Here is a 22,205-nt window from a genome sequence, read left to right as displayed (position 1 = left end):
ATCAGAGGCCTGATTTCCTAAAATGGTGGCAGGCCCAGGGATCCATCTGCTCCTTCCCTAGAGGTGCCACTTTCTTGGCTGCCTTTGACTCCCTGTTTTGTGACTCATAAAGCTCAAAATAGATGAGGTTCATGTTGAGGACCCATCACCCAGGCTGCACCCTGCAGGCCCTGTTACAACTTGCTTTAGAATCTCGGGATATTGGCTGGGCATGGTGGCTCATGCCTGTAATCCCAGCTCCTTGGGAGGCCGAGGCAGGGGGGATAACTTGAGGTCAGGAGTTCGAGACCAGCCTGGCCAACATGGCGAAACCCCATCTCTATTAAAAATACAAATATTAGCCAGGCATGGTGGCAGGTGCCTCTAATCCCAGCTTCTGGGAGGCTGAGGCAGGAGAATCGCTTGAACCCAGGAGGCAGAGGTTGCAGTGAGCTGAGATCGTGCCACTGTACTCCAGCCTGGGCAACGAAAGCAAGACTCCATCTCAAAGAAAAAAAAGAATCTCAGGTTATCCATACAACAGGAGGATGCATCCCTACCCGATATGGCCTCTGCTGTACCTACCTCTCACCCCTAAGTAGACACACCAGGATGGGTTCCAGCATTCAGATATCAGGACCACAGACAAGCATTCCCCTACCCCAAGACACAGAAAAACACCCACAACACCCGAGGAAGCTCACTGCTGAGCTGCCAGCAGATCAGGTAAATGCAGCTAGGAGCAAGGTAAGGGTGGGAGGGTGGTGGGAGTGGATGGAGTGTGGGCAGTATTTCCTAAGGCAAGGTCAGGGAATCAGGAGAGGCTGGTCAGATGGTACAGAGTATCAGTTAAACAGCATGAATATGTTCTGGAGATCTGTCGTACAGCATGATGACTCTAGTTATTAGTGATGAAAATTGCTAAGAGAGTCGATCTTAAATGTTGTCACTCACACACATACAAAAAATGACAAATATGTGGGGTGATAGATACATTAATTAGCTTCATTTAGTCATTTCACAATGTATACATATATTTAAACATCACGTTGTGTGCCATAAATATATAGAATTTTTATTTGTCAATGATGCCTTAATAAAGCTTGGAGGGAATAAAATAAATAATAAATAAAAATGCAGGTTGAAGGCAGTGGCTCATGCCCGTAAATCTAGTACTTCAGGAGCCAAGGCGATCAAATCACTTGAGGTCAGGAGTTCGGGACCAGCCTGGCCAACAGGGTGAAACCCCATCGCTACAAAAAAAGATTCAAAAATCAGCCGGGCATGATGGTACACACTTGTAGTCCCAGATACTTGAGAAGCTGAGGTGGGAGAATCACTTGATCCTGGAAGGGGGAGGTTGTAGTGAGCCAAGACCACACCACTGCACTCCAGCCTAGGTGACACAGTGAGACTCTGTCTCAAAAACAAATAAATAAATGAAAGCATAGTTCAAAGGAATACAGACAACTGGAAAGTGCAAGAAGCTGCTCTGGGGTGAACTCTCAGCTCCATCACCCTTAAACACACACTTGGCCTAGATCTCCTTATCTGTAACACCGGCAGAACAAAACCCACTTCCCATCATTGTTGCGGGGCCAAAGAAGATAACACATATGAAGTGCCTGGCAGAGGTAGGATGCTCAATAAGTGTGAGCTCCCTTCTCTTCACCGCCTACAGTTTCCCTCTCCTTGTGCTTTTCAGCAAAAACTCCTCACCTTTCCAATGCTCTGAGACCACCAGACGTGGTGAGACACGGCAAACCCCACCAAGGGCATGAGCCCAGGGAGAATGGACACAAATGGAATCTGAGGCAGGTAAGAGGAAGGAAGAGGCCAAGAATGAGACGCAGCTGGAGAGCAGAGATGCTGGTGCTGCTCCAAGTCCAGGGTGGATGCTGCTCCTGCAGCTTCGGGGGAATAAATCACCACAGAGCCACAGTGGAAGATACCCTGCCTTCTCCCTTCATATGACAAGGCGTCCTCAAGCACCTACTACGTATCGACTCTGTTCTAGGTGCTGGGGCAATGGCTGTGAAGAAAAGAGACAAAAATCCTGGCCCTCATAGAATTTATATTCTAGCAGGAGAGAAACAATACACGAAGCAAACAAGTGAAACCTTCAGTGTGACAGATGGTAATCAGTGCTTTGGAGGAAAAACAGAGCCAAGGAGAAGTTGGAGCATCAGGGTGATGGGAGGGGGGTTACACTTTTAAATGTGGCCAGGAAAGTGCAAGCCTGCAGGAAGAGAGGGAGGGGGCTATACTGACATCCAGGCAAAGACGTTCCAGGCAAAGGAGCCTTCCGTGCAAAAGCTCTGAAGCCGGCCCATCTGCCTGGGGCAGGGTAAGCCAGGGTATGGGAGGAGACCAGCCTGGGGAGCTACAGGGGCTTCAAAGGCCATGTAGACACCTGCAAGAATGTTGGCTTCCACCCCATGTGCCAGGGCAGGCCACTGGAGGTGCTGGGCAAAGCGTGACATAATGATGCCCACATGTTAACAGAATCACTCTGAGAAGAAAGAAGTGAAGGGGGTCAGGGCAGATGTGGGGTGACCAGTGAGGAGTGGCTGCAGGGTGTATGGAGCCCTCTCAGTGAGTCTGGTGCTTGGGGAGGGAGTAGGCATGATATGCTCAGAGCTCTGTCCTCACGGTGCTTACATGGTGGTTCTCGGATGTGTCCTGGGGGCAGTAGCCACTGGGGAGGAAGCAGTTCCCTGAGCAGGGGGGGCTTCCTCACCCAGTGAACCAGGATGGAGGCCGAGTGGAGAGCCTGGTGTCCAGAGCAAAGGGGCAAAGGTGTACAACCAGGGTAAGTCCACAGAGGAATGGTTCTTCCAAGAGGAAAGTGGACCAGCCTAGACCAAGGGCAGGGAAAAAGATCCAGCCAGATGGGCCCGGCCTGGCATACCATGAGATAACAGGTGTAGTAAAAGCAGAGAGGAGGCATTCCGAGTGCCCTGGGCCACGGGCGCCTCAGGGCTGAGCTCCAGGATGTAGGAATGAGGTCATGCAAGCTGTCGTTCTGGTAAAGGTGAGTCCCACAGCCAAGTTCTAGGTCATCTATAGACTGGAGCCTTTTAAGAGACTGTAAGACACACTGGGCATGGTGGCTCGTGCCTGAATTCCCAGCTACTCTGGAGGCTAGGGCAGGAGGAGGATCACTTGGACCCAGAAGTTCAAATATAGCCTGACACAAGCAAGGCCCCATCTCTAAAAATGAATAAATAAAATGAAATTAATAGACTCTAAGGCAGAATGAGCTGCCATTCTGGGCCAAATGGCGCACACTTTTCCAGCTGAGCAGTGAGCTGTCTGCAGCAAATCCCTCATCAGTGCTGGGGACAGGAACGGCATTGTGGAGACCCACCCAGCAGTGCAGTGTGAAAGCGGCATCACAGCACCTCTGCACACTTGCCAAGTCCTCCGTCTTCCACCCCACATGCCTCTCAGAATAACCCCGCGAAACCACCACAACGCACGTCTCACAGATGAAGAACCGAGGCAGGGTTAGGAAATCGCCCAAAACCACAAAGCCAGTGGGTGGAGGGATCTGGACTCGAACCTAGGCCTTGTGCCTCTCCTCCTGCAGAACAAGGACAGGGAAGACCTCTACAGCCCAAAACCGAAGAGGCAGGATGGCAGCACTTGGGACCCCCAGGCCAGGCTGGGAACAGCAAGGGAAGCCTAGCTCAGCGGCTCCAGGCCCCTCCTCTCCGGCAGAGCTTCCCTCGTCTGTGAAGCGGAGATGGTGAGAGCTAAGTCACGTTCTCCAAGGTTAAGATCAAACACCAGACACATCTCTTTCCTTCATCCCTTTAGAAATTGTACTGCCCATGCACTATGTGCCAAGCCTCATGCTGGGTGCCAGGGATACAGATGAAGAAACAGACGCGCCCTCGCCATCCAGGTGTCCACCTCCCAGTGGGTAAAGGCACAGGTGAGCAGGGGATGGCATAATGGGTGATCCCTCTACACGTGGCTCTGTCAGGTTCCGCTGCAAAACACGACCGTGGACACTCGGCAGCAGCCATGCCACTGCCCGGCCCACTGCTGCTGCTGGCCCAACTCCTCTGCCAGCCCCAGCTCCGAGTCCCGCCGAACACCAGCAGAGCTGAGGACACCCAGACTTCATCCCCCAGTCCCTGCCCCTTTCCTGTGACTGACAGAATGGCAAAAGGAGTGGGTCACTTCCAGCACAGAATAGCCACAGCCTGAGTGGGGGCTGCACGGCCTGCCCGCCTCGATCCAGCTCCCCTTCTCAGGAGGCCAACCAGCGCTGACGAGGCTGCTGTTGCCGGCCTCCAGATGGATGGCTGCAGGCTCTGACACTGCAGGAAAGAGATAAATGACTGGTCATTTCCCCCTGATGCACTTGAAGGCATCCATTCTCCCAGCCGTACCAAGCTCAGGCAACCCCCCTGCCCAGAGACAGATAAGCACTGACAGATGGGGGTGGGAGCCGGAGCGTCCTTCCCCCTCGGAAGGACACAGCCAGACTCCTCTGCAGGCCAGGAGAAGGTCACGTTGTCCATTGGCTCACACCTGGCTCGAGGCTCTGTGGGTCCCTTCCTCCATCTCCCCCCTCTTGCCCACCCCCGCCTGGCTCATCCATCTGAAGAGCACACGGCAGAGGGGGAAGGCTGGGGGCAGAGGGAGCCGGCTGACAGGCTCATCAATCTCAGGCTACATGCTTGGCACCTCGGCGTTCCTTAAGTTGTTCCCGGACTGGGAGGGTGTCAGAGGAGCCAGGGGCACTGTCTTGAGGAGAAGAGAAATCACGCTGAACATCAGAGAGCAAATGGTGGAGAAGCCTGGAGACTATTAAAATGTGGGCCATGTAGGAAAGCAGTAGGGAACTAATTAAGATGCAGGATTTTCAAAAGCCGGGGAAGTTGGCCGCAGCCTGCTCCCATCTGTAGAGTTCTGGCAGTTCAGCGCAGCGGGGACAGCACCCTGGGCGGGTGAAGCCGCCTCACCACCCCTGCCCCGGCAGGCGAGACTCAGGTCCCTCCGCCTGGACCGCCCCTTTGGGGGATACCCCTCTGCAGGTCCCTGTGACTTGCTTCTCGGCCAGCCTGTGGCCCTCTCTGCTTTGGGACACCCTAAGCCACTGTTGTCTCCAAGGCGCCCGCCCTCTTGTTTGAGTGTCCCCCAACAACACGTGATGAGGGCGACCATCCTGGTCATTCATCCCCAGTCATTGAAGGTCCGCCAAAAACAGAAAAAAAAAAAAAAGAGAAAGAACCCTATTCCTGGCTGCCCTCCCTCCCTCCCATCACCCTCAGAATTTGGCGAGGGTGGCAAAGAGCCACGCTGCTCCCCAAGTGTCCTGGAGCAGAAGGGACCCACGAGGCCTCAGGTGCACCGCAGGTGCAGGAAGCGCGTCAGCTGTAAAGCCCTTTTCATCTGTGGGTCCCGATGAGTGAGCGTGTTGGGCCTTGAAGCAACATGGCGCCAGCTCCAGCAGGCTCCCATAGGGCTCTGTCCTGGGGATCACCAGCATCCCCTGGGAAATCAGCTTCCTAATTCTGGGCTGCAGTTTCCCAGTCTCTAAAATGAAGACAGTATCTGTCCAAGACCATGGGGACTGAAGGCCTGGGACTGAAAGATGCTAAATTGATCTAAGCAGACTATCTGGGCCTTTACTCCAAGGGGACACAAGGAAAAGTTTGTTCCTAGCCTTTGTCTTTCCTTCATTCAAAAGAAAGAAAGAAAGAAAAGAAAGAAAAAGAAAAGAAAGAAATGAAAGAAAGAAAAGAAAGAAAGAAAAAGAAAGAAAGAAAAGTTAAAGGCCTCTTTTTTAATCAGCTGGCTTTTGCCCAACATCTGCTGTGCTCCCAGGCCTTCTGCTGGATATTTACTCTCCACCTTTCTCTTCTGCCAGCTCCACTCCCCCTTCACAAGGACAGAGCCCTATTCTTGGGGGAGATGGTCCGGGGGAGGCGCATCGCCGGCACCAGGCCCCTGCCGGAGTCTTCGTGTTGCAGAATGGTGATGTCTACATCATGAAACACCTTGCGTTTGCGTCTGCGGCCAAGCACGAGCTGCAGCGAACACTGAACTCAGTTGTCAGTCAGTGGGGAGAAATCATGTTGTATGCGTTGTCCTTCAGATGCCCAGGCAAGGAGGAGGTTTCAAGATGTTTATTCAAGACTGACTGGAGAAGCAACGTTTGGCGTGAGAAACGCATAGGTCCAGGGATGCCAAGAACGCTTTAAAATTCCAGAGTTCTTCCCAGGTCTCAGGCCCTTCCTGCCCCCGTGAGGACAGATACTTATTTTTAGCAAATAGTAAAGAAACAGAGGAGGGATGGCTCATTTACGATACTGGAGGGCTGAGGACAACGGCACTGGGGAGTCACTCCATGAGGAAATAATTCTACCCAGGAACAAATGACTTGACCTAGCTCCCCACTTTTTTTGAGACAGGGTCTTCCTCTGTCACTCAGACTGGAGGGCAGTGGAGAAATCACGGCTCACTAAGCCTCAACCTCTCAGGCTTAACTGATCCTCCTACCTCAGCCTCACTAATAACGCCACGCTACAGGTGCCCACCACCACACCTGGCTAAGTTTTTTATTTTTTTGTAGAGACAGGGTCTCACCGTGTCACCTAGGCTCAGCACCCCACTTTCCAGCCTGGAATGTCCACTCATACCACACGAGCAAAGTGCTTCGGGGGACTGAATCAAAAAAGGGTGGTGCTGTGGCCCTGTCCTCAGATCTTCCCTAACAGCCCTTAAGATTCTTGAACATGCACCACCACCCCCTCTTTGCTCAGACCTGGTTTCCTGACAGAGCTCTGCAGACCTGAGGTCAGAGACAACCCTGACCCTCATCCCTCGTGGCAAACTTTGTTGCTGAAACCTGCCCATCACTGCTGGACTCAGGCAGGGACAGAAAGGAATACAGGAGGGACATGACAAGTTGGCATCATGTCCCTCCTGACACTCTCCTTTGGTGCCTGTCCAAAGGAGAGTCTGACACGGAAGGAAGCTCATGCTTTGAGACAATTCTGCTCCAGGCCAGTGACCCCTCCGTCTCTCGAAGAGCAGGCAAACTGTGCTCCCTCTTCCCCGAGGACCTGAGGACATATCAGGGAGTGCTGATGGTGGTACCGGGTGGGCTTCAAGAGTCCTGGGCATACCTAGATTCCCAGAGCATCCTTTGTCCAGGGGAGCTCAAACCAGGAGGCTGGGAGGGAAGAAGAGAAAAGGACAGGCACCCTCAGGGGCTGGTAGTGAGGGCACCAAGGGTGGGCGAGTTGGCTAGTTGGGTTTCTTCCAACATAAACTCAGTCTTGAAGTTTCCGTCAATTTAAAGAGATGCAGCTCCGGATGGACAAATTACTGCTTTTCAGCAAGTTTGGCCCAAAGGATCACACACAGTGTTGAACAATTTGCTTTTTGATGTGCAATTTGCTTTTTTTTTTTTTTTTTGCCACCTAGCAATATATCTTTAACATCTTTCCATTTTTTCCTACTCATGCTTTTCAAAGACAAAATAATATTCCATTCACAGAATATACAAGTACTATATATTTAGTCCCCTATCAATGGACCTTCTGGAAGTTTCCATCCATTGTTATTACGAACCATGCCACAGTAAAAAATATATATGCACTATATATTATATGCATATATTTATTTCTAGAATAAGTTCCTAGCAATAGAATTTCTAGGTCAGAGGGCATATGTGTTTTAAATACTGGTAGGTACTATTCATTGTACTTCAAAAAGGTCACACCAATTCCACAGCAATATGTAAAATCGCCTGTCCCTCCAACACCATCTCTGTTTCCTTCACCCGCTCCCCTCCCCTTGGGAAGGTCAGCCTCAGTCCACCCAGCTGATGGTCCCCACCTCTCAGGAATTTGCAGTAAATTCCCCGGAGACTCCAGCCAGTGACTCTATCCCAAGTCACACGCAAAGTATCAGCCAAAAAGCTGAGCTCTCCTTGAGCCCAAATCAAATGGAATAAAAATAAGAGATAGTTATTTTAAAATACTGTGTGAGTTAGCCCAGTCCTGAGGGAGGGCACACCCCTCAAAAAGGGAGGAGTCCTCTCAAGTGGAAAGTGTGCATTTTATGAATGATGAGGGCAGATGCTCTGGAAGGTGGACAGGTGGTGCCTGCCCAGGGACTGCCCACCAGGTACACAGCAAAGGGGGGGCTGAGATCTGGCTCGAGCTGTACTAACACAGCAGAAAGGGCACTATACATTTTGTAAACGTTCACCCTCCCAGGGGGTACCACCCTCCACTTTTGTACAAATGAACCATACGGGCTAGCCAAGAAGTCACTCTTCTAAAATTTTGGCCTGTGCAAAGAATTCAAATGCAAACTTGCGTCACCTCTGGGAAGACAGTGGGACATTTCTTTGGCTGTGCTGTTTTCTCATTCTCTAGATGGGCCCTGGCTGCTTGGAGGTACCAGGCTGAGGCTCGTTACCACTGACTCCAGGGCACTCCGACGGCCTCTTCATTCACCACCCGCAGCTGCAGGCTGGCATGGTGGTATATTCTGGGAGCCAGGGGCAGCCCTGGCTGTTTAGACGCAGAACAGGACTGGAAAATGATTCGCATCTGGCCTAGGGCTTGTGGGGGTTGTTTCTGTGTTTTTAGTAGGCCTAGTAGTCGGTCTGTTTACCCGAAGAGAGAACAAGTTCCTCTGAGAAGGTGCTCTGCTATGTAACAGCCACTCACTCCAGCCCCGGCTGTTCACTGCTTCTCAGCATCTGCGGACTGGTGTGGAGGAATAAGCCTGCTTTGGGGGAACCTAACTTTTCCCCTGAGGACCCATCATTGCAAAAGCTGGCACCTGCCTCTGTGGATGGGGTCCTTCCCCGGGCCCCTGCCCATCCCTAGGGTGGACATTCACCCCTGGAAACGGTCCAGCCACTTCTGCCTCATGCTTGGGCAGAGGCTGAAGAAGGCTCTCAAATGATCACAGATACAAGATGCCATGTGGGGTGGGGACTTGACTACAGAAAGCCACCAGCCCTGGGTTCTTCCTTTTCCTTCCCCTTGCGTGTCATGGCAGGCCCGACGATGGGGCGTGGCCAAAGCCGGCTGTGAACCCAGCTGCTCCACGTTCACCCACAGGCCAGGCATAAACCCTGGCAGGCCAGAGTGCCGGAAGTAAATGCCTGAGGGCAGAAGGCGCAAACACTCCAGAAATAGCTGCCGCTGCCTCAGTCCCACCAATAGGGGCTTCTCAGATACATGAGCAGCGCAGCAAAGTCTCCTTGGCTCTGTCCACAGTCTGATTTCCCTCACCTCTAAAATGGGCTCACAACACTCTTACCTCTTCCTTCCCTCTCTGCCTCCCAGGGTTATGGTAGGGACCAAGGAACCGACATGAAAGAAAATGCTGCGTGAACTACAGCCTGCTGTTTAGACTCTGGTTATGATGATGCCCAACCAGTGTCCCATCCCCCAGGCGGCAGCGATTGGTGGGAGAGACATAACCCCAGCCAGCTAATCTGCTCTTCCTGGGCCTTCTCTGCCACAGCTGTGGAGGGGGACTGCCTTTCTGCTGGGTGTGGTATGTGCTCAGACTGGAGTCGCTGACAGCCCCCTCACTTGCCCTATGAGGAGAAGAGAGTGTTAGATGTACAGAGAGACTGGCTGGGCCCAGTGGCTGATGCCTATAATCCCAGCACTTTGGGAGGCCTGAGGCAGGAGGATCACTTGAGACCAGGAGTTTGCAACCAGGCTGGGCAACATAGCGAGACCCCATCTCTACCAAAAAAAAAAAAAAAAAATAGTTGGGTGATTATTGTTTGGCTCTGTGTCCCCACCCAAATCTCATCTTGTAGCTCCCATAATTCCCACATGTTGTGGGAAGGACCCAGCTGGAGATGACTGAATCATGGGGGCGGGTCTTTCCCATGCTGTTTTCATAATAATGAATGGGTCTCACAAGATCCGATGGTTTTAAAAGCAAGAATTTCTCTGCACAAGCTGTCTCCTTGCCTGCTGCCATCCAGGTAAGATGTGACTTGCTCCTCCTTGCCTTCCACCATGATTGTGAGGCCTCCCCAGCCATGTGGAACTGCAAGGCCAAAAATCCTCTTTCTTTTGTAAATTGCCCAGTCTTAGGTATGTGTTTATTAGCAGTGTGAAAACAGACTGATGCGGTAAATTGATACCAGTAGAGTGGGGCAATGCTGAAAAGATACGTGAAGATGTGGCAGCGACCTTGCAACTGGGTGACAGGCAGAGGTTGGAAAAGTTTGGAGGACTCCGAAGACAGGAAAACGTGGGAAAATTTGGAATTTCCAAGACACTTGTTGAATGACTTTGCCCTAAATGCTGATAGTGATATGGATAATAAAATCCAGGCCGAGGTGGTCTCAGATAGAGATGAGGACCTTTTTGGGAACTAGAGCAAAGGTGACTCTTGTTATGTTTTAGCAAAGAGACTGGTGGCATTTTGCCTCTGCCCTAGAAATTTGTGGAATGTTGAACTTGAGAGAGGTGATTTAGGATATCTGGTGGAAAAAATGTCTAAGCAGCAAAGCATTTAAGACATGACCTGGGTGCTATTAAAGGCATTCAGTTTTATAAGGGAAGCAGAGCATAGAAGTTCAAAAACCTTGCAGCCTGACAATGTGAGAGAAAAAAGATTCCATTTTCTGAGGAGAAATTCAAGCTGGCTACAGAAATGTGCATAAGTAATGAGGAGCCCAATATTAATCCCCAGGGTCTTCACAGCAGCCCCTCCCAGCACAGGCCAGAGGTTTAGGAGGAAGAAATCGTTCTGTGGACCGGGCTCAGGGCCCATCTGCTATGTGCAGCCTAGGGACCTGGTGCCCTGTGTCCCAGCTGCCCCAGCTGTGGCTGAAAGGGGCCAACTTAGAGCTGGGGCTGTGGCTTTATAGGGTGCAAGCCTCAAGCCTTGACAGCTTCCATGTGGTGTTGGGCCCTGGTGAGGGCACAGAAGTCAAGCACTGAGGTTTGGAGACCTCTGCCTAGATTTCAGAGGAGGTATGGAAATGCCAGGATGCCCAGGCAGAAGCTCTCTGTAGGGTTGGGGCCCTCGTGGAGAACCTCCACTGGGGCCGTGTGAAAGGGAAATGTCAGGTGGGAGCCCCCCCGGCAGAATCCCTGCTAAAGCCCCACTAAGTGGAGCTGTGAGCAGAGGGCCACCATCCTCCAGACCCCAGAACGGTATCCCCCACTAACGGCTTGTGCCATGCACCTGGAAAAGCCACAGACACTCAATGCCAGCCCGTGAAAGCAGCTGGGAGAAAGGCTGTACCCTCCAAAGCCACAGGGGTGGAGCTACCCAAGACCATGGGAATTCACCTCTTGCATCAGTGTGACCTGGATGTGAGAGATGGAGTCAAAGGGGATCATTTCGGAGCTTTAAGATTCGACTGCCATGCTGGATTTCGAACTTGCATGAGGCCTGTAGCCCGTTTGTTTTGGTCAATTTCTCCCAATTGGAATGGCTGCATTTACTCAATGCCTGTACCCCATTGCATCTAGGAAGTAACTAACTTGCTTCTGATTTTACAGGTTCATAGGCAGAAGGAACTTGCCTCGTCTCAGATGAGACTTTGGACAGCGGACTTCCGAGTTAATGCTGAAATGAGTTAGGCTTTGGGAGACTGTTAGGAAGACATGATTGGTTTTGAAAGGTGAATGTATGATATTTAGGAGGTGCCAGGGGTGGAATGATATGGTTCGGCTCTGTGTCCCCACATAAATCTCATCTTGTAGCTCCCCTAATTCCCACATGTTATGGGACAGACCCACTAGGAGATGACCGAATCATGGAGGCAGGTCTTTCCCCTGTTGTTCTCGTGCTAGTGAACTGATCTCATGAGATCTGATTGTTTTAAAAACAAGAGTTTCTCTGCACAAACTCTCTCTTTGTCTGCTGCCATCTGGGGAGGCCGAGGCTTCAGTGAGCTATGATCATGCCATTGCAACTGGGGTGACAGAGTGAGACTCTGCCACACACGCAAAAAAGAGGGGGGTAAAGAGAGACATGTAGCCCCCACTTGCCTCACTATAATGTTTGAGCACCCTGATGCAGCTATGCCTGAAGCCAGATGAACCCTGGGATTTACTGGTACATGAGCCAACTTCCCTTTTTCTGCTTCAGATAGTTTGACTTGAGCTTCTAATGTTTATGACTAAAGGAATTCCAACTATACCTTGATGTATTTTAATAATTAACATATATTAGTTTTATAATCATAAAATAAAGTTTTTAAGATAAAAAGCCTTGCTAAAGTTTCTTTAAGTTAGTACACCTATCAGCAATATGAGGAAGCAGCAAAAACATTGAACAGGAAAATCAAGCAACCTAGATTCCCTGCTGGATCCACACAAATTCCTGTGTGTCTTTGAAAAAGTTTCTTAAACTGTCTAGAGTCCAGTAAAATAAAGAATTGGAGTTACTGATATCTAAGGTATTGTACAGTGCTAAGTGTCTTTGCTTCTATAAAAGATGATCTGATTAGTCTGATATAAATTGTTCTTAATCAAGACTTTTTATAGAAATGTTATAAATAAAGACCAATAATTTAAAACATGTCAAGTACTTATAATAAAACCCTTTAAATTGACAACTTACATATGAGACATCATCATATATATGCAAAATATTCATTGCATCCCTGGTTAAATTGGAAGATTTAGAAAAAAAAATGAGAACAGCCTGGTTGAACGAATTGTGGTATATTCATACAATGGGATATTATGTAATCACAAAAAGAAATAAAGAAACTTTATATTTTGCTGTGGACAATATCTAAGACACATTTTTAATTGAAAAGTGCAAAATCCAGAGTGGTTGTGCTATGTAAAAAGAGGAGGGAAAGTCAGACAGATTTAATTCCCGGTGCATGCATGGACTATCTCTTGAAGGAATCTCAAAAAATCTGCTACCATTGATTACCTCTGGGGAGACTGGGTCTTATTTTTCATGACACAGTATATCCTTTTATCTTTTGAATGTCAAAATATGTAACTGCCAGGCACAGTAGCTCCTGCCTGTACTCTTAGCATTTTGGGAAATCGAGGCAGGAGGATTATCTGAAGCCAGGAGTTTAGGACTAGCCTGGGAAGCATAATGAGACCCTGGTTCTACAAAAAAAAGACAAAATTAGCCAGACACGGTGGCGTGCACTTGTAGTTCCCACATACTCATGAGGCCAACGTGGAAGGAGCACTTGAGCTCAGGAGTTGGAGGTTACAGTGAGCTGATTGCAACCACTGTACACCAGACTGGGCAACACAGCAAGACCCTATCCTCTAAAATAAATAAAATATAAAATAAAAACACATGTAACTGTATTCCCTACTCAAAGTCAAATAAATTTTTAAAGTTTTTAATTTGAAAATGACATATGGCTTTTTTGGTGCTTATGGTCATGTTAGGGTGACTTGTAATCAAGCTACCTGTAAGCCTTCAAGACCAGCACTTCTCCCACTTCAACATGCATTCTGCAGATGCACTCCAGGAGATCTTGATAAAATGCAGATTCTGATGCAGCAGGTCTGGAGTGAGGCCCAAGCTTCTGCACGTCTGACAAGCCCCAGGTGATGCTGCCACTGCAGGCCAGGACTGCACTTTGAATGTAGTTCTAGAGCCACACCGATCAGTACAGTCACCACTAGCCACATGTGGCTACTGAGCACTTGAAATGTGGTTAGCCCAAAAAGAGATGTGGGGATGTGTGAAATACACAATGGAATTCAAAAATAGTACCAAAAAAAAAAAAGATCATAGATGATCTCACTCATAATTTTTATATCAATGACATGGTAAAATGATGTTTTTGATATGTTGAGTTAAATGGAAGATATTATTGAAATTCATTTCCCTTGTTTCCTTTTTTTTTTTTAATGTAACTGCTAGGCAATGTAAAATGACACACGTGACTTGCATTATATTTCTATTGCATCACGCTGGTCTAGGAGACCCTGATCTCCTACCATCCACAACAAGGCAGGGCTTGGGACAACCTGGGTCATCACCCTGGAGTGTTTGCAAGGGTCTGTAAATTGATATAAGGACCCTGGAGAACTGGGATAGAGCATATTGAAGAATCTAGCCTCCACTCACCCCTAACAAATAAAACTTCTACTCAAGTGAAACGTGCATTGAAGTGAACAATCAAAGCAGTCATAACAATGGAACTAAGTGAAAACATTCCAACCACTGCAGGGAGAGCTTTCGCAGAGCAAAGTCAGCCTACAGGACCCATGTTGAAAGGAAGGAGTGAGGTACCACTGCCAGGCAGCCAGCCTTGGCAGACTGCAAGGCTTTGGTGACAGTGGGAGGAAGCATGTCAACTCTATTTGCGCCACAGAACAGCACCGTTCCTACCACCCTGAGTCACATCCCAGCCCGGCACCCTCAAAACCAGAGATGCTCTTAAAGCTGACGATCTGGGGTAATCACTTGGCTTTACTGCAACACAGACACAGGTCTGAAGACAGCCACGTAGTCAGAAGTATAATATTAAATCAGCACAGGCCGGGCACAGTGGCTCATGCCTATAAGCCCAACATTTTGGGAGGCCAAGGCAGGCGGATCACTTGAGGCCAGGAGTTCGAGACCAGCATGGCCAACATGGTGAAACATTGTCTCTACTAAAAACACAAAAATTAGCTGGGAGTTGTGGTGCACATTTGTAATCTCAGCTACTCAGGAAGCTGGGGCAGGCGAATCATTTGAACCCGGGAGGCAGAGGTTGCAGTGAGCCAAGATGGCATCACCACTCCAGCCTGGGCAACAAAGAGAGACTCCACCTCAAAAAATACATATATATATATTAGATCAGTATAAAGACAAATCCACCAATTCCTTCTGTGTGGCCACAGAGCAATCTGCATCACTCGGGTGAATTTTAAACTCAAACTCTTCCAGTTCCACATCCAAGGTGAGTGCGATTTTTAGTGAATTGGCCCCTTTCTGTGTAAGATGCTCCAAAGCTCATACAGAGTAAGGGGGTAGAGGGTCCACCATGTGCTCTCTTCTCCTTAGAAACATACAAACTGGGCCAAGAGTTCTTTACTTGAGGCCACAAGAAAGGTATCGCATGACCCAAAAGAGCTGCACATCCTTCAGTTCTGTTGGGAAAGTCATCCTGGAACTGGCCCAACTCTGTTCCTGCTTCTTTCCTCCCTCCGGGTGGTAAAGGGAAGGCATGAGACACCCAGAGGGGAGGAAACCTCAGGTGGACATGTGGTCACGTGTCTACACAGGAACAGGCACAGAGGCGCACCCTTGAGCAGTATGCGGGCATGTTCCCTCTCCCAGAAAACTTAGCCTATGGACAAACGAGCAAACCAACCTTGTCCTGGGCCCCGCCCAGTCCTCCCACCTTTCCCATCATGGACCCAGCCAAGCTCCAGAGGGCACTGACCAGGCTTTATCTCCAGCAGCCGCAGCTTTGGATCTTCAGGTGGGTGCAATCGTCTCTTCTTACGCCAGCAGCGGGCAGGGTATGTATACAGCTGGCCTGGGGCAAGGCCTGTGGACAAAGACAGTGTGAAGATTAAAGGCTCCAGGCTGGAAGGGGCGTTGGAAACTACCCTGACTAATCCTGTCATTCACAAGGAGAGGAAGCTGAAGCCCGGAGAGAAGTGACTGGTGAACGTCACAAAGCTGGTTGCCAGTGGGCTGAATCTAGGTCATCTGACCCCAGGACCCTGGCTCTGTCGGCTTCACCGTGGTATTCAGCAAGCCCATGCTAAGAAGAGCCACTGCCTTCACCAAAACCAGTTCTGCTGCCCTGCCTGGAGAGACTACCACCTGGACCTGCAGACAAGAGGGACCTTTGCGGTGTCTCCAAAGCACTGGGTCTCTATCCACTGCCCCTCCGTCCTGATCCAGGTTAAGCAGGTTCCCTTCAAAATGGAGTACTCAGTTGGCCTGCCATACGGACAGCCTGGATTGAGAAGCATCACAAGAAGACAGAACCAAAAACACCAGATCTACGCAGGCATCTCCCACCCACTCCCAGCTGCTGGCAGCTCGCTACAGGCAAACAGAGCCTTGTGTAACGCCCATGAGAACATAAGCCCACTCTGGTGACCAGGCCACATGACCTGCAGAGCCCACATAACTCTATATTCCCACCTGTGTGCGTGGGCCTTACAAAAAGAAATAGGTAGGAGGCCAGGGGCTGGGCTTACAGGTTACATTGTGTATGTGGCCTTTGACACCAGGGCCATCACTGTCATCCCAAGCACCACGGGAAACCTTCCTGTTCACCAGACAACAATTTCGTGACTCTGGTGGCAGTCACAGGCCTCAGAGGATCAGGGGCTTCTCTGTACTAGGCTGCAGACTATTTCCAGCGAAATGGGGTGGGGCGGAGGCTGAGGGGTGAAGAGGCAGGTGTTTGAGATTGGCTAGGTAATTTTCAGATCGGCTAGGTGATTTGCAGTCTAACGAGACTGTCAGATACCGCCCATGATAAACCAGCAAGTCAACTAACCCCTAACAGAGAGAAAAGCCTAATGAGGACAGGGAATTTTCCATCTTGGTCTTGTCAGAAACCCCAGAACCAGAACTGTGCCCAACACAGAGCAGAACCAAACTAAATACTCATTGAATTGATGAATGTGTATGTTGCAGCTTCCCTTTAAAGTTACAATTCTGTCTTCTGCAGGTAAATGTGGCACATGACAGCTGTTGGACACAGATGGCCTCCCACAAAAGTGTCACTGCGCACGCCTAGGACCACGGGTTCAGAAAACATCAGCACCTGATTCCTATCTGCTGTCTTCCAGTTTAGGGCTCTTAAAAGTTAAGAAGGAAAACTGGCGTCATCTTTCACCTTTGCAGAGAAAATCTGTGTAACTTTCATTGCTATACACTCCTTCATTCATTTTCATTTTTACCAGTCAACTCTACCCATTTATCAGGATGGGTCCTAAACAGAGTCAATTATCCCAGCATTAAAGGAACCAAAATATCCAGGTCTCTTTATGATTAATCACACAGCTGCTCCCACAGGTTGCAAGATTGCGAGTAAGCTGGAGATTCTGACCAGCCCACACCTCTGGTTCTTAAAAACCAGAACTGACCTGGACTCAGAAACATCAGAATCGAATGACCATTGGCCCTGCTGTTCCCAGCTCCAGGGGACTCATCCACCCACATCCAAACCATCCAAGAGGGACTCCAGAAGTGAGGGCTCAGGACTGAGGCCAGAGATCTCTGCGCCCCCTCTCCCACCATGACAGTTTCTGGGCCTTCGCTTTCCTTCGTGCCCCAGAGGCTGCTTCACGTGCCTCTAACCTGATCAAGCACAGGTCAGTAAGAGGGAGCTGGCCCCACCACACTCTCAAAAGGTCTACGAGGCAGGAGTTCAAAAGTGTCCACACCCTCCCTGAGACAGCAGTCACTGTGCTTGGTGGTCAGTGGTACCAGGGAAGCCCCAGGCCACTCTGCTTGTAGCTTTAGGCCCACTCTTCTGGGAGAGTTCATTTTAGCAACTAGTTTGAATCTCAAGAAGGGGCTGTTTTTGTTTCATTCTTTCTCTGCTGGATTGGAGAAGCTCAGCAGTGTAGAGGAAGAACACATGAGTCCTGGGAAGCATCCTAACACGTTTCTGAGCCTGCCGCCTCACCTGTAAGATAGGAACACTAATAACATGAATGCCTACCTCCTAGGGGCTGTCACAGGGATTTGCTTATATTCAAGAGAAAGCTCGCTATATCCATGAAGATGACAAATGTCAGTTGTTAATCATCACGAGTTAGCTGACTCTGGTCTTGGACTCCATGGTCATGCAACTCAGCCTGCCCCACCCACCATGCTGTCGCTTGGTTTTTCAGCCATGTGGATGAACACTGGCTTTTTCTTTGATTTCTTCTTTGAATTCACCTCATCACAACAAGCAAATGACCCCAAGAGCCCTCTTGGGGCTCCTTGGTCCCTTCCTCGCCCTCCTCACCAGGCTGACAGGCGCTAGTGTTCCTTTACAGGAACAACACGTTCAGCCCTAGAGTTCCACTTACAGAGGGAAGAGCAGGGCCCCATGAGACTTATGTTGTTTATCTCATTAGAACATGAGGCACATAACTCAAAGCATGTGTGTGTGTGTGTGTGTGTGTGTGCGTGTGTATGTGTATGTGCGTGCACGTGTGTGTGTGCATGTGTGGCAGATGGGGGTGGGGGAAGGAGGATGGAGTCCCAGCTGCTGTCAGGGAAATTAACATTGAGGCGTGAGCCCAGGGCTGGGGAGCAGATATGAAGGAAGGGAAACAAGTGGCTGAAGACAAGAGGGGAAACCAGTCCTCCCTGGTAACCAAGGCCACCACCACCCCTCAGTTCACATACCCCACTGAGCAAACTACTTTTTTGTTACTTTGAGCTGCAGCTCCAGTGACAACACTCGTGCCACTGTGCAAGTACAAGTGTGATGCACACACACAATCAGAAACTCACACACTTGCTGGGAGAACTGGCTCCATGGAAACATTTGGCACTGAAAGGCTTGATGCCTTTATGGTCAGCAGACTCCGATGAATAGCTGGTGGTTATGCACATTGCACAAGTTCAGCAGGTGGATCTTGAGGGTTCTGGGCATCTCTCACAGACAAAGCATAAGCTGTTCAGAATTTGGAAGATGAAATAGGAGAGAAAAGAGAGGGAGAAGTGGCCAGGTACAGTGGTTCACGTCTGTAGTCTCAGCACTTTCAGAAGCCAAGGCTAGCAGACCACATAAGCCCAGGAGTTCAAGACCAGCCTGACCAACATGGTAAAACCTCATCTCTACCAAACATACAAAAATCAGCTGGTGTGGTGGTGCATGCCCATAATTCCAGCTACTCAGGAGGCTGAGGCAGGAGAAGTGTCTGAACCCAGGAGATGGAGGTTATAGGAGCCAAGGTCACGCCACTGCACTCCAGCCTGGGTGACAGAGTAAGACTCTGTCAAAAAAGAAAAAAAAGGAGGAAGGAAGGAAGAAAGGATGGATGGATGGATGGATGGATGGATGGATGGATGGATGGATGGATATGGAATAGGGACAGCAATTGAAATGGGAAGAAAAGAACTGAAGTAGCTTCCTCTTTCCCCATCCAGAGCTGAACTGTGGCAGTTCAAGCTCCCCAGGGAAAGGCTCTCCCCACAGAATCTCAGAGAGGCGGACCCGCAGCTGCCCCTGAAACTTCCCTGCAATGGAAAATCTATTACGTTACAGGACAGTGTTCCATTGTTGGCCAACTCTTACTGTGATAAAGAGATTCACCATGCCCTTATTTTGAATTGAAACCTATCTTCCTATAAGTTATACCAATTTGTCCACCTGCTGTTCTAACAGCAAACAGCTACATCCCAATCCTGCATCCCATATATCCACTTGGGTTCGAAGGGGAGCTAACCAAGAAGCCAAGGAACTAGAGGGGAATAAGAGTTGTAGCAAAGAGGTAGTGATGACACCTGCTCAGAACCAGGCAACAGGATCAAAGTCTGAATAGAAAATAACAACACAACAATTTAAATACAATTTTTAAAAATACAGTATAACATCTAGTTACATAGCATTTACATTGTAGTAGGTATTATAAGTAATCTAGAGATGATTTAAGGAATACAGGAGGATGTGTGTAGGCTATATGCAAACAGTATGCCATTTTATATAAGGGACTTGATCACCCACAGATTTTAGTATCTTCTGGGATCCTAGAGCCAATCCTTAGTGGATACTAAAGGATGGCTGTTACGTACATAACATACTATCATTTATTTAACAAATGGTGATACACACATATTCAGACAAATATATATGTGTGGTGTGTTTGCGTGGATTTTTTAATGGGGGTATATGCCAAAAACTAAAGAAAAACTTACCTAAAGAGAAAAAATAAAATGGTAGTAGCAAGAAGAAAAAGAGAAGGAAGAAGAGAAAATTACCTATAGGAAACAGGGTAAAATTGCCTATAGGAAACAGGGTAAAAGTGAAAATAACAGCTAGACTTTCTCATAATAGGCCATGCTTTATAGATTTGACTTTAGAACCATGCAAATATTTTACACAATTATAAAGTAAAATAAAGTTAAAATAAAAAGCATCTATCTGTTTCTGACTAAGATGGAGTATAAAGACAGATTTAGCTCCCATCTAAAACCAAAAGAGAGGGAGAAAAAAATCAAACAACGGTTCGGAGACAATGAACATCAGGCATTGAAGGGCAGTGATCCCTGAGACACTGAAAACAAGCAAGATAAACCCTATGATTGCCCCAGCTTACAGCCTTCAGAGAGTCTCCAGACTGGAACACAAGGAGGAGAAATACAGGTGGAGCCTGGCAGATTCCCCACGTTTGAGTTGAAGAGAAAATGCCAAGAGTCTGAGGAGACCACAATGACTAGAACCCAAGGTAACAGAACAGTAGACAAAAGAGAGATGCACAGAGAATGTGGACATCCACAGTGGGTTCCCTTCAAGTATTCAGCTTAGAATCGATCCGTGTAAGTTTGTGACGAAAGTAGGCAGGACTGGGAAACGAACTGCCCAAAAAGATTAGAGGTAACAGTGCCTGGTGTGCACAAGGGGTCAGAAATAGTCTGTTTCCACCAGCCAATATGGAAAACAACATGACTCATGGGGTACTGGGTAGAGCAGAGCAGAGCAGAGCAGAGCAGAGAGATCTTGCCTCACTAATAGGCAACACTTAGCCCTAGTCTAAGTACTGCTCTGGCTCCACCTAACAAATCTGAAAAGCAAGAAAAGAAAACATCAAACTGTTTCCAAATAACTTAACTATGTCCCAAATCTATGTTAAAGAATATTTATAGGAATAAAACATATCTACAGCATTCAACAAGGTAAAATTCACAGTGTGAGGCACCCAACCCAAGATTACAAGGCATGTAAAGAAGCTGGAAAATATGACTTATGATGAAGAAAAAAAAATCAATCAAATGAAACCAACCCAGAACTGAAACTGATATTAGCATTAGTAGCAAGAACATTAAAACAGTTATTATTTGTATGCTATGTGTTCAAGTTTAGTAAAAATTTAGGAGATACATATATTTTTAAGACTCAAATTTAATTTCTAGAAATGAAAACTACAATATGCAAGATGAAAAACATATTAGATGGAGTTAATGTCAAATTAGACATTGCAGAAGAAAAGACTGGTAAACCTGAAAACACAGAAATAGAAACTATTCCAGAATGAAACCTGCAGGAAAAAAGAAAAAAAGAAGAAGAATGACATAAATGAGCTGTGGGGCAACTTCAGACAGTCTAATATACGTGTAATTGAGGAGAGGGAAGAAAAAATATTTGTAGAAATAATGGCTGCAGGCCAGGTGCAGTGGTTCATGCTTTTAATCCTAACACTTGGGAGGAGGGCTTAAGCCCGGGAGTTTGAGAGCAGTTGGGCAATACAGTAAGATCCTGTCTCCACAAAAAGAGAGAGAGAGACAAAGGAAGGGGAAAAAGGAAGGAGGGAAGGAGGGAAGAGGAAGGGAGGAAGGGAGGGAAGGAAAGAAGGAAGGGAGGAAGGGAGGAAGGAAGGAAGGAAGGAAGGAAGGAAGGAAGGAAGGAAGGAAGGAAGGAAGGAAGGAAAGAAGGAAAGAAGGAAGGAAGGAATTAAAAAAGAAATAAAGGCTGGAAATTTCTGACGTTTGATGAAAACTATAAACCCATAGATCCAAAAAGCTCAATAAAGCCAGGTACAAGAAACATGAAGAAAACTATAGCAAAGCCTATCATAATCAAAACTGCTCAAAAATAGTGATAAAGTATTAAAAGCAAACAGAGAAAGGAGATATGTTACATATACAGAAACATCCTTATCTTTGCAATGCAAGCAAGAAAAGAGATGTTCAACATCCCTACAATACAGCAAGAAAAAAAAACTTGACAAACTAGAATTCTATGCCCAGCTAAAATATCCTTCAAGAACTAAGGCTAAGTAAAGATAGTTTCAGATATACAAAAGCTGAAAGAATTCATCATCAACAGGCCCATACTCTAAGAAATGTTAAAAATAAATCCTTTAGGCAGAAGGAAAGTGATACCAGATCTAAATTTAGATCTACCCAAAGGAATGAAGAGCATCATAAATGGTTTAGTATATGAATAAGTATACAAGATATTTTTATGATTTTAAACTCATTAGAAGATGATTGACAACTTTTAAAAACATCATGATGATGTAGTATGTGGTTTATACCACATGTTAAAATAAAATGTATAACAACAATTGCTCAAAGATCAGTATGGGAAA

General features: G+C 47.9%; 1 protein-coding gene across 2 annotated transcripts in view; it reads right to left on the bottom strand.

Annotated features, from left to right (window-relative positions):
• The window catches only part of DPF3 (double PHD fingers 3), a 286,509-nt gene that overhangs the window by 126,705 nt on the left and 137,599 nt on the right, over positions 1-22,205 (bottom strand). For both annotated transcript variants that reach the window (XR_744393.2, XM_010335241.2), the window contains exon 3: positions 15,371-15,478. Coding sequence is in view for 1 of the 2 variants with exons in the window: in XM_010335241.2 (XP_010333543.1) it covers positions 15,371-15,478 (108 nt within the window). In the remaining variant the exon portion in view is untranslated. The remainder of the gene's footprint in view (positions 1-15,370; positions 15,479-22,205) is intronic.

The sequence above is a fragment of the Saimiri boliviensis genome, chromosome 2 (assembly GCF_048565385.1).
Source record: "Saimiri boliviensis isolate mSaiBol1 chromosome 2, mSaiBol1.pri, whole genome shotgun sequence".
NCBI classification, from domain to species: Eukaryota; Metazoa; Chordata; class Mammalia; order Primates; family Cebidae; genus Saimiri; species Saimiri boliviensis.
This window is presented reverse-complemented; position numbering and strand designations above follow the sequence as displayed.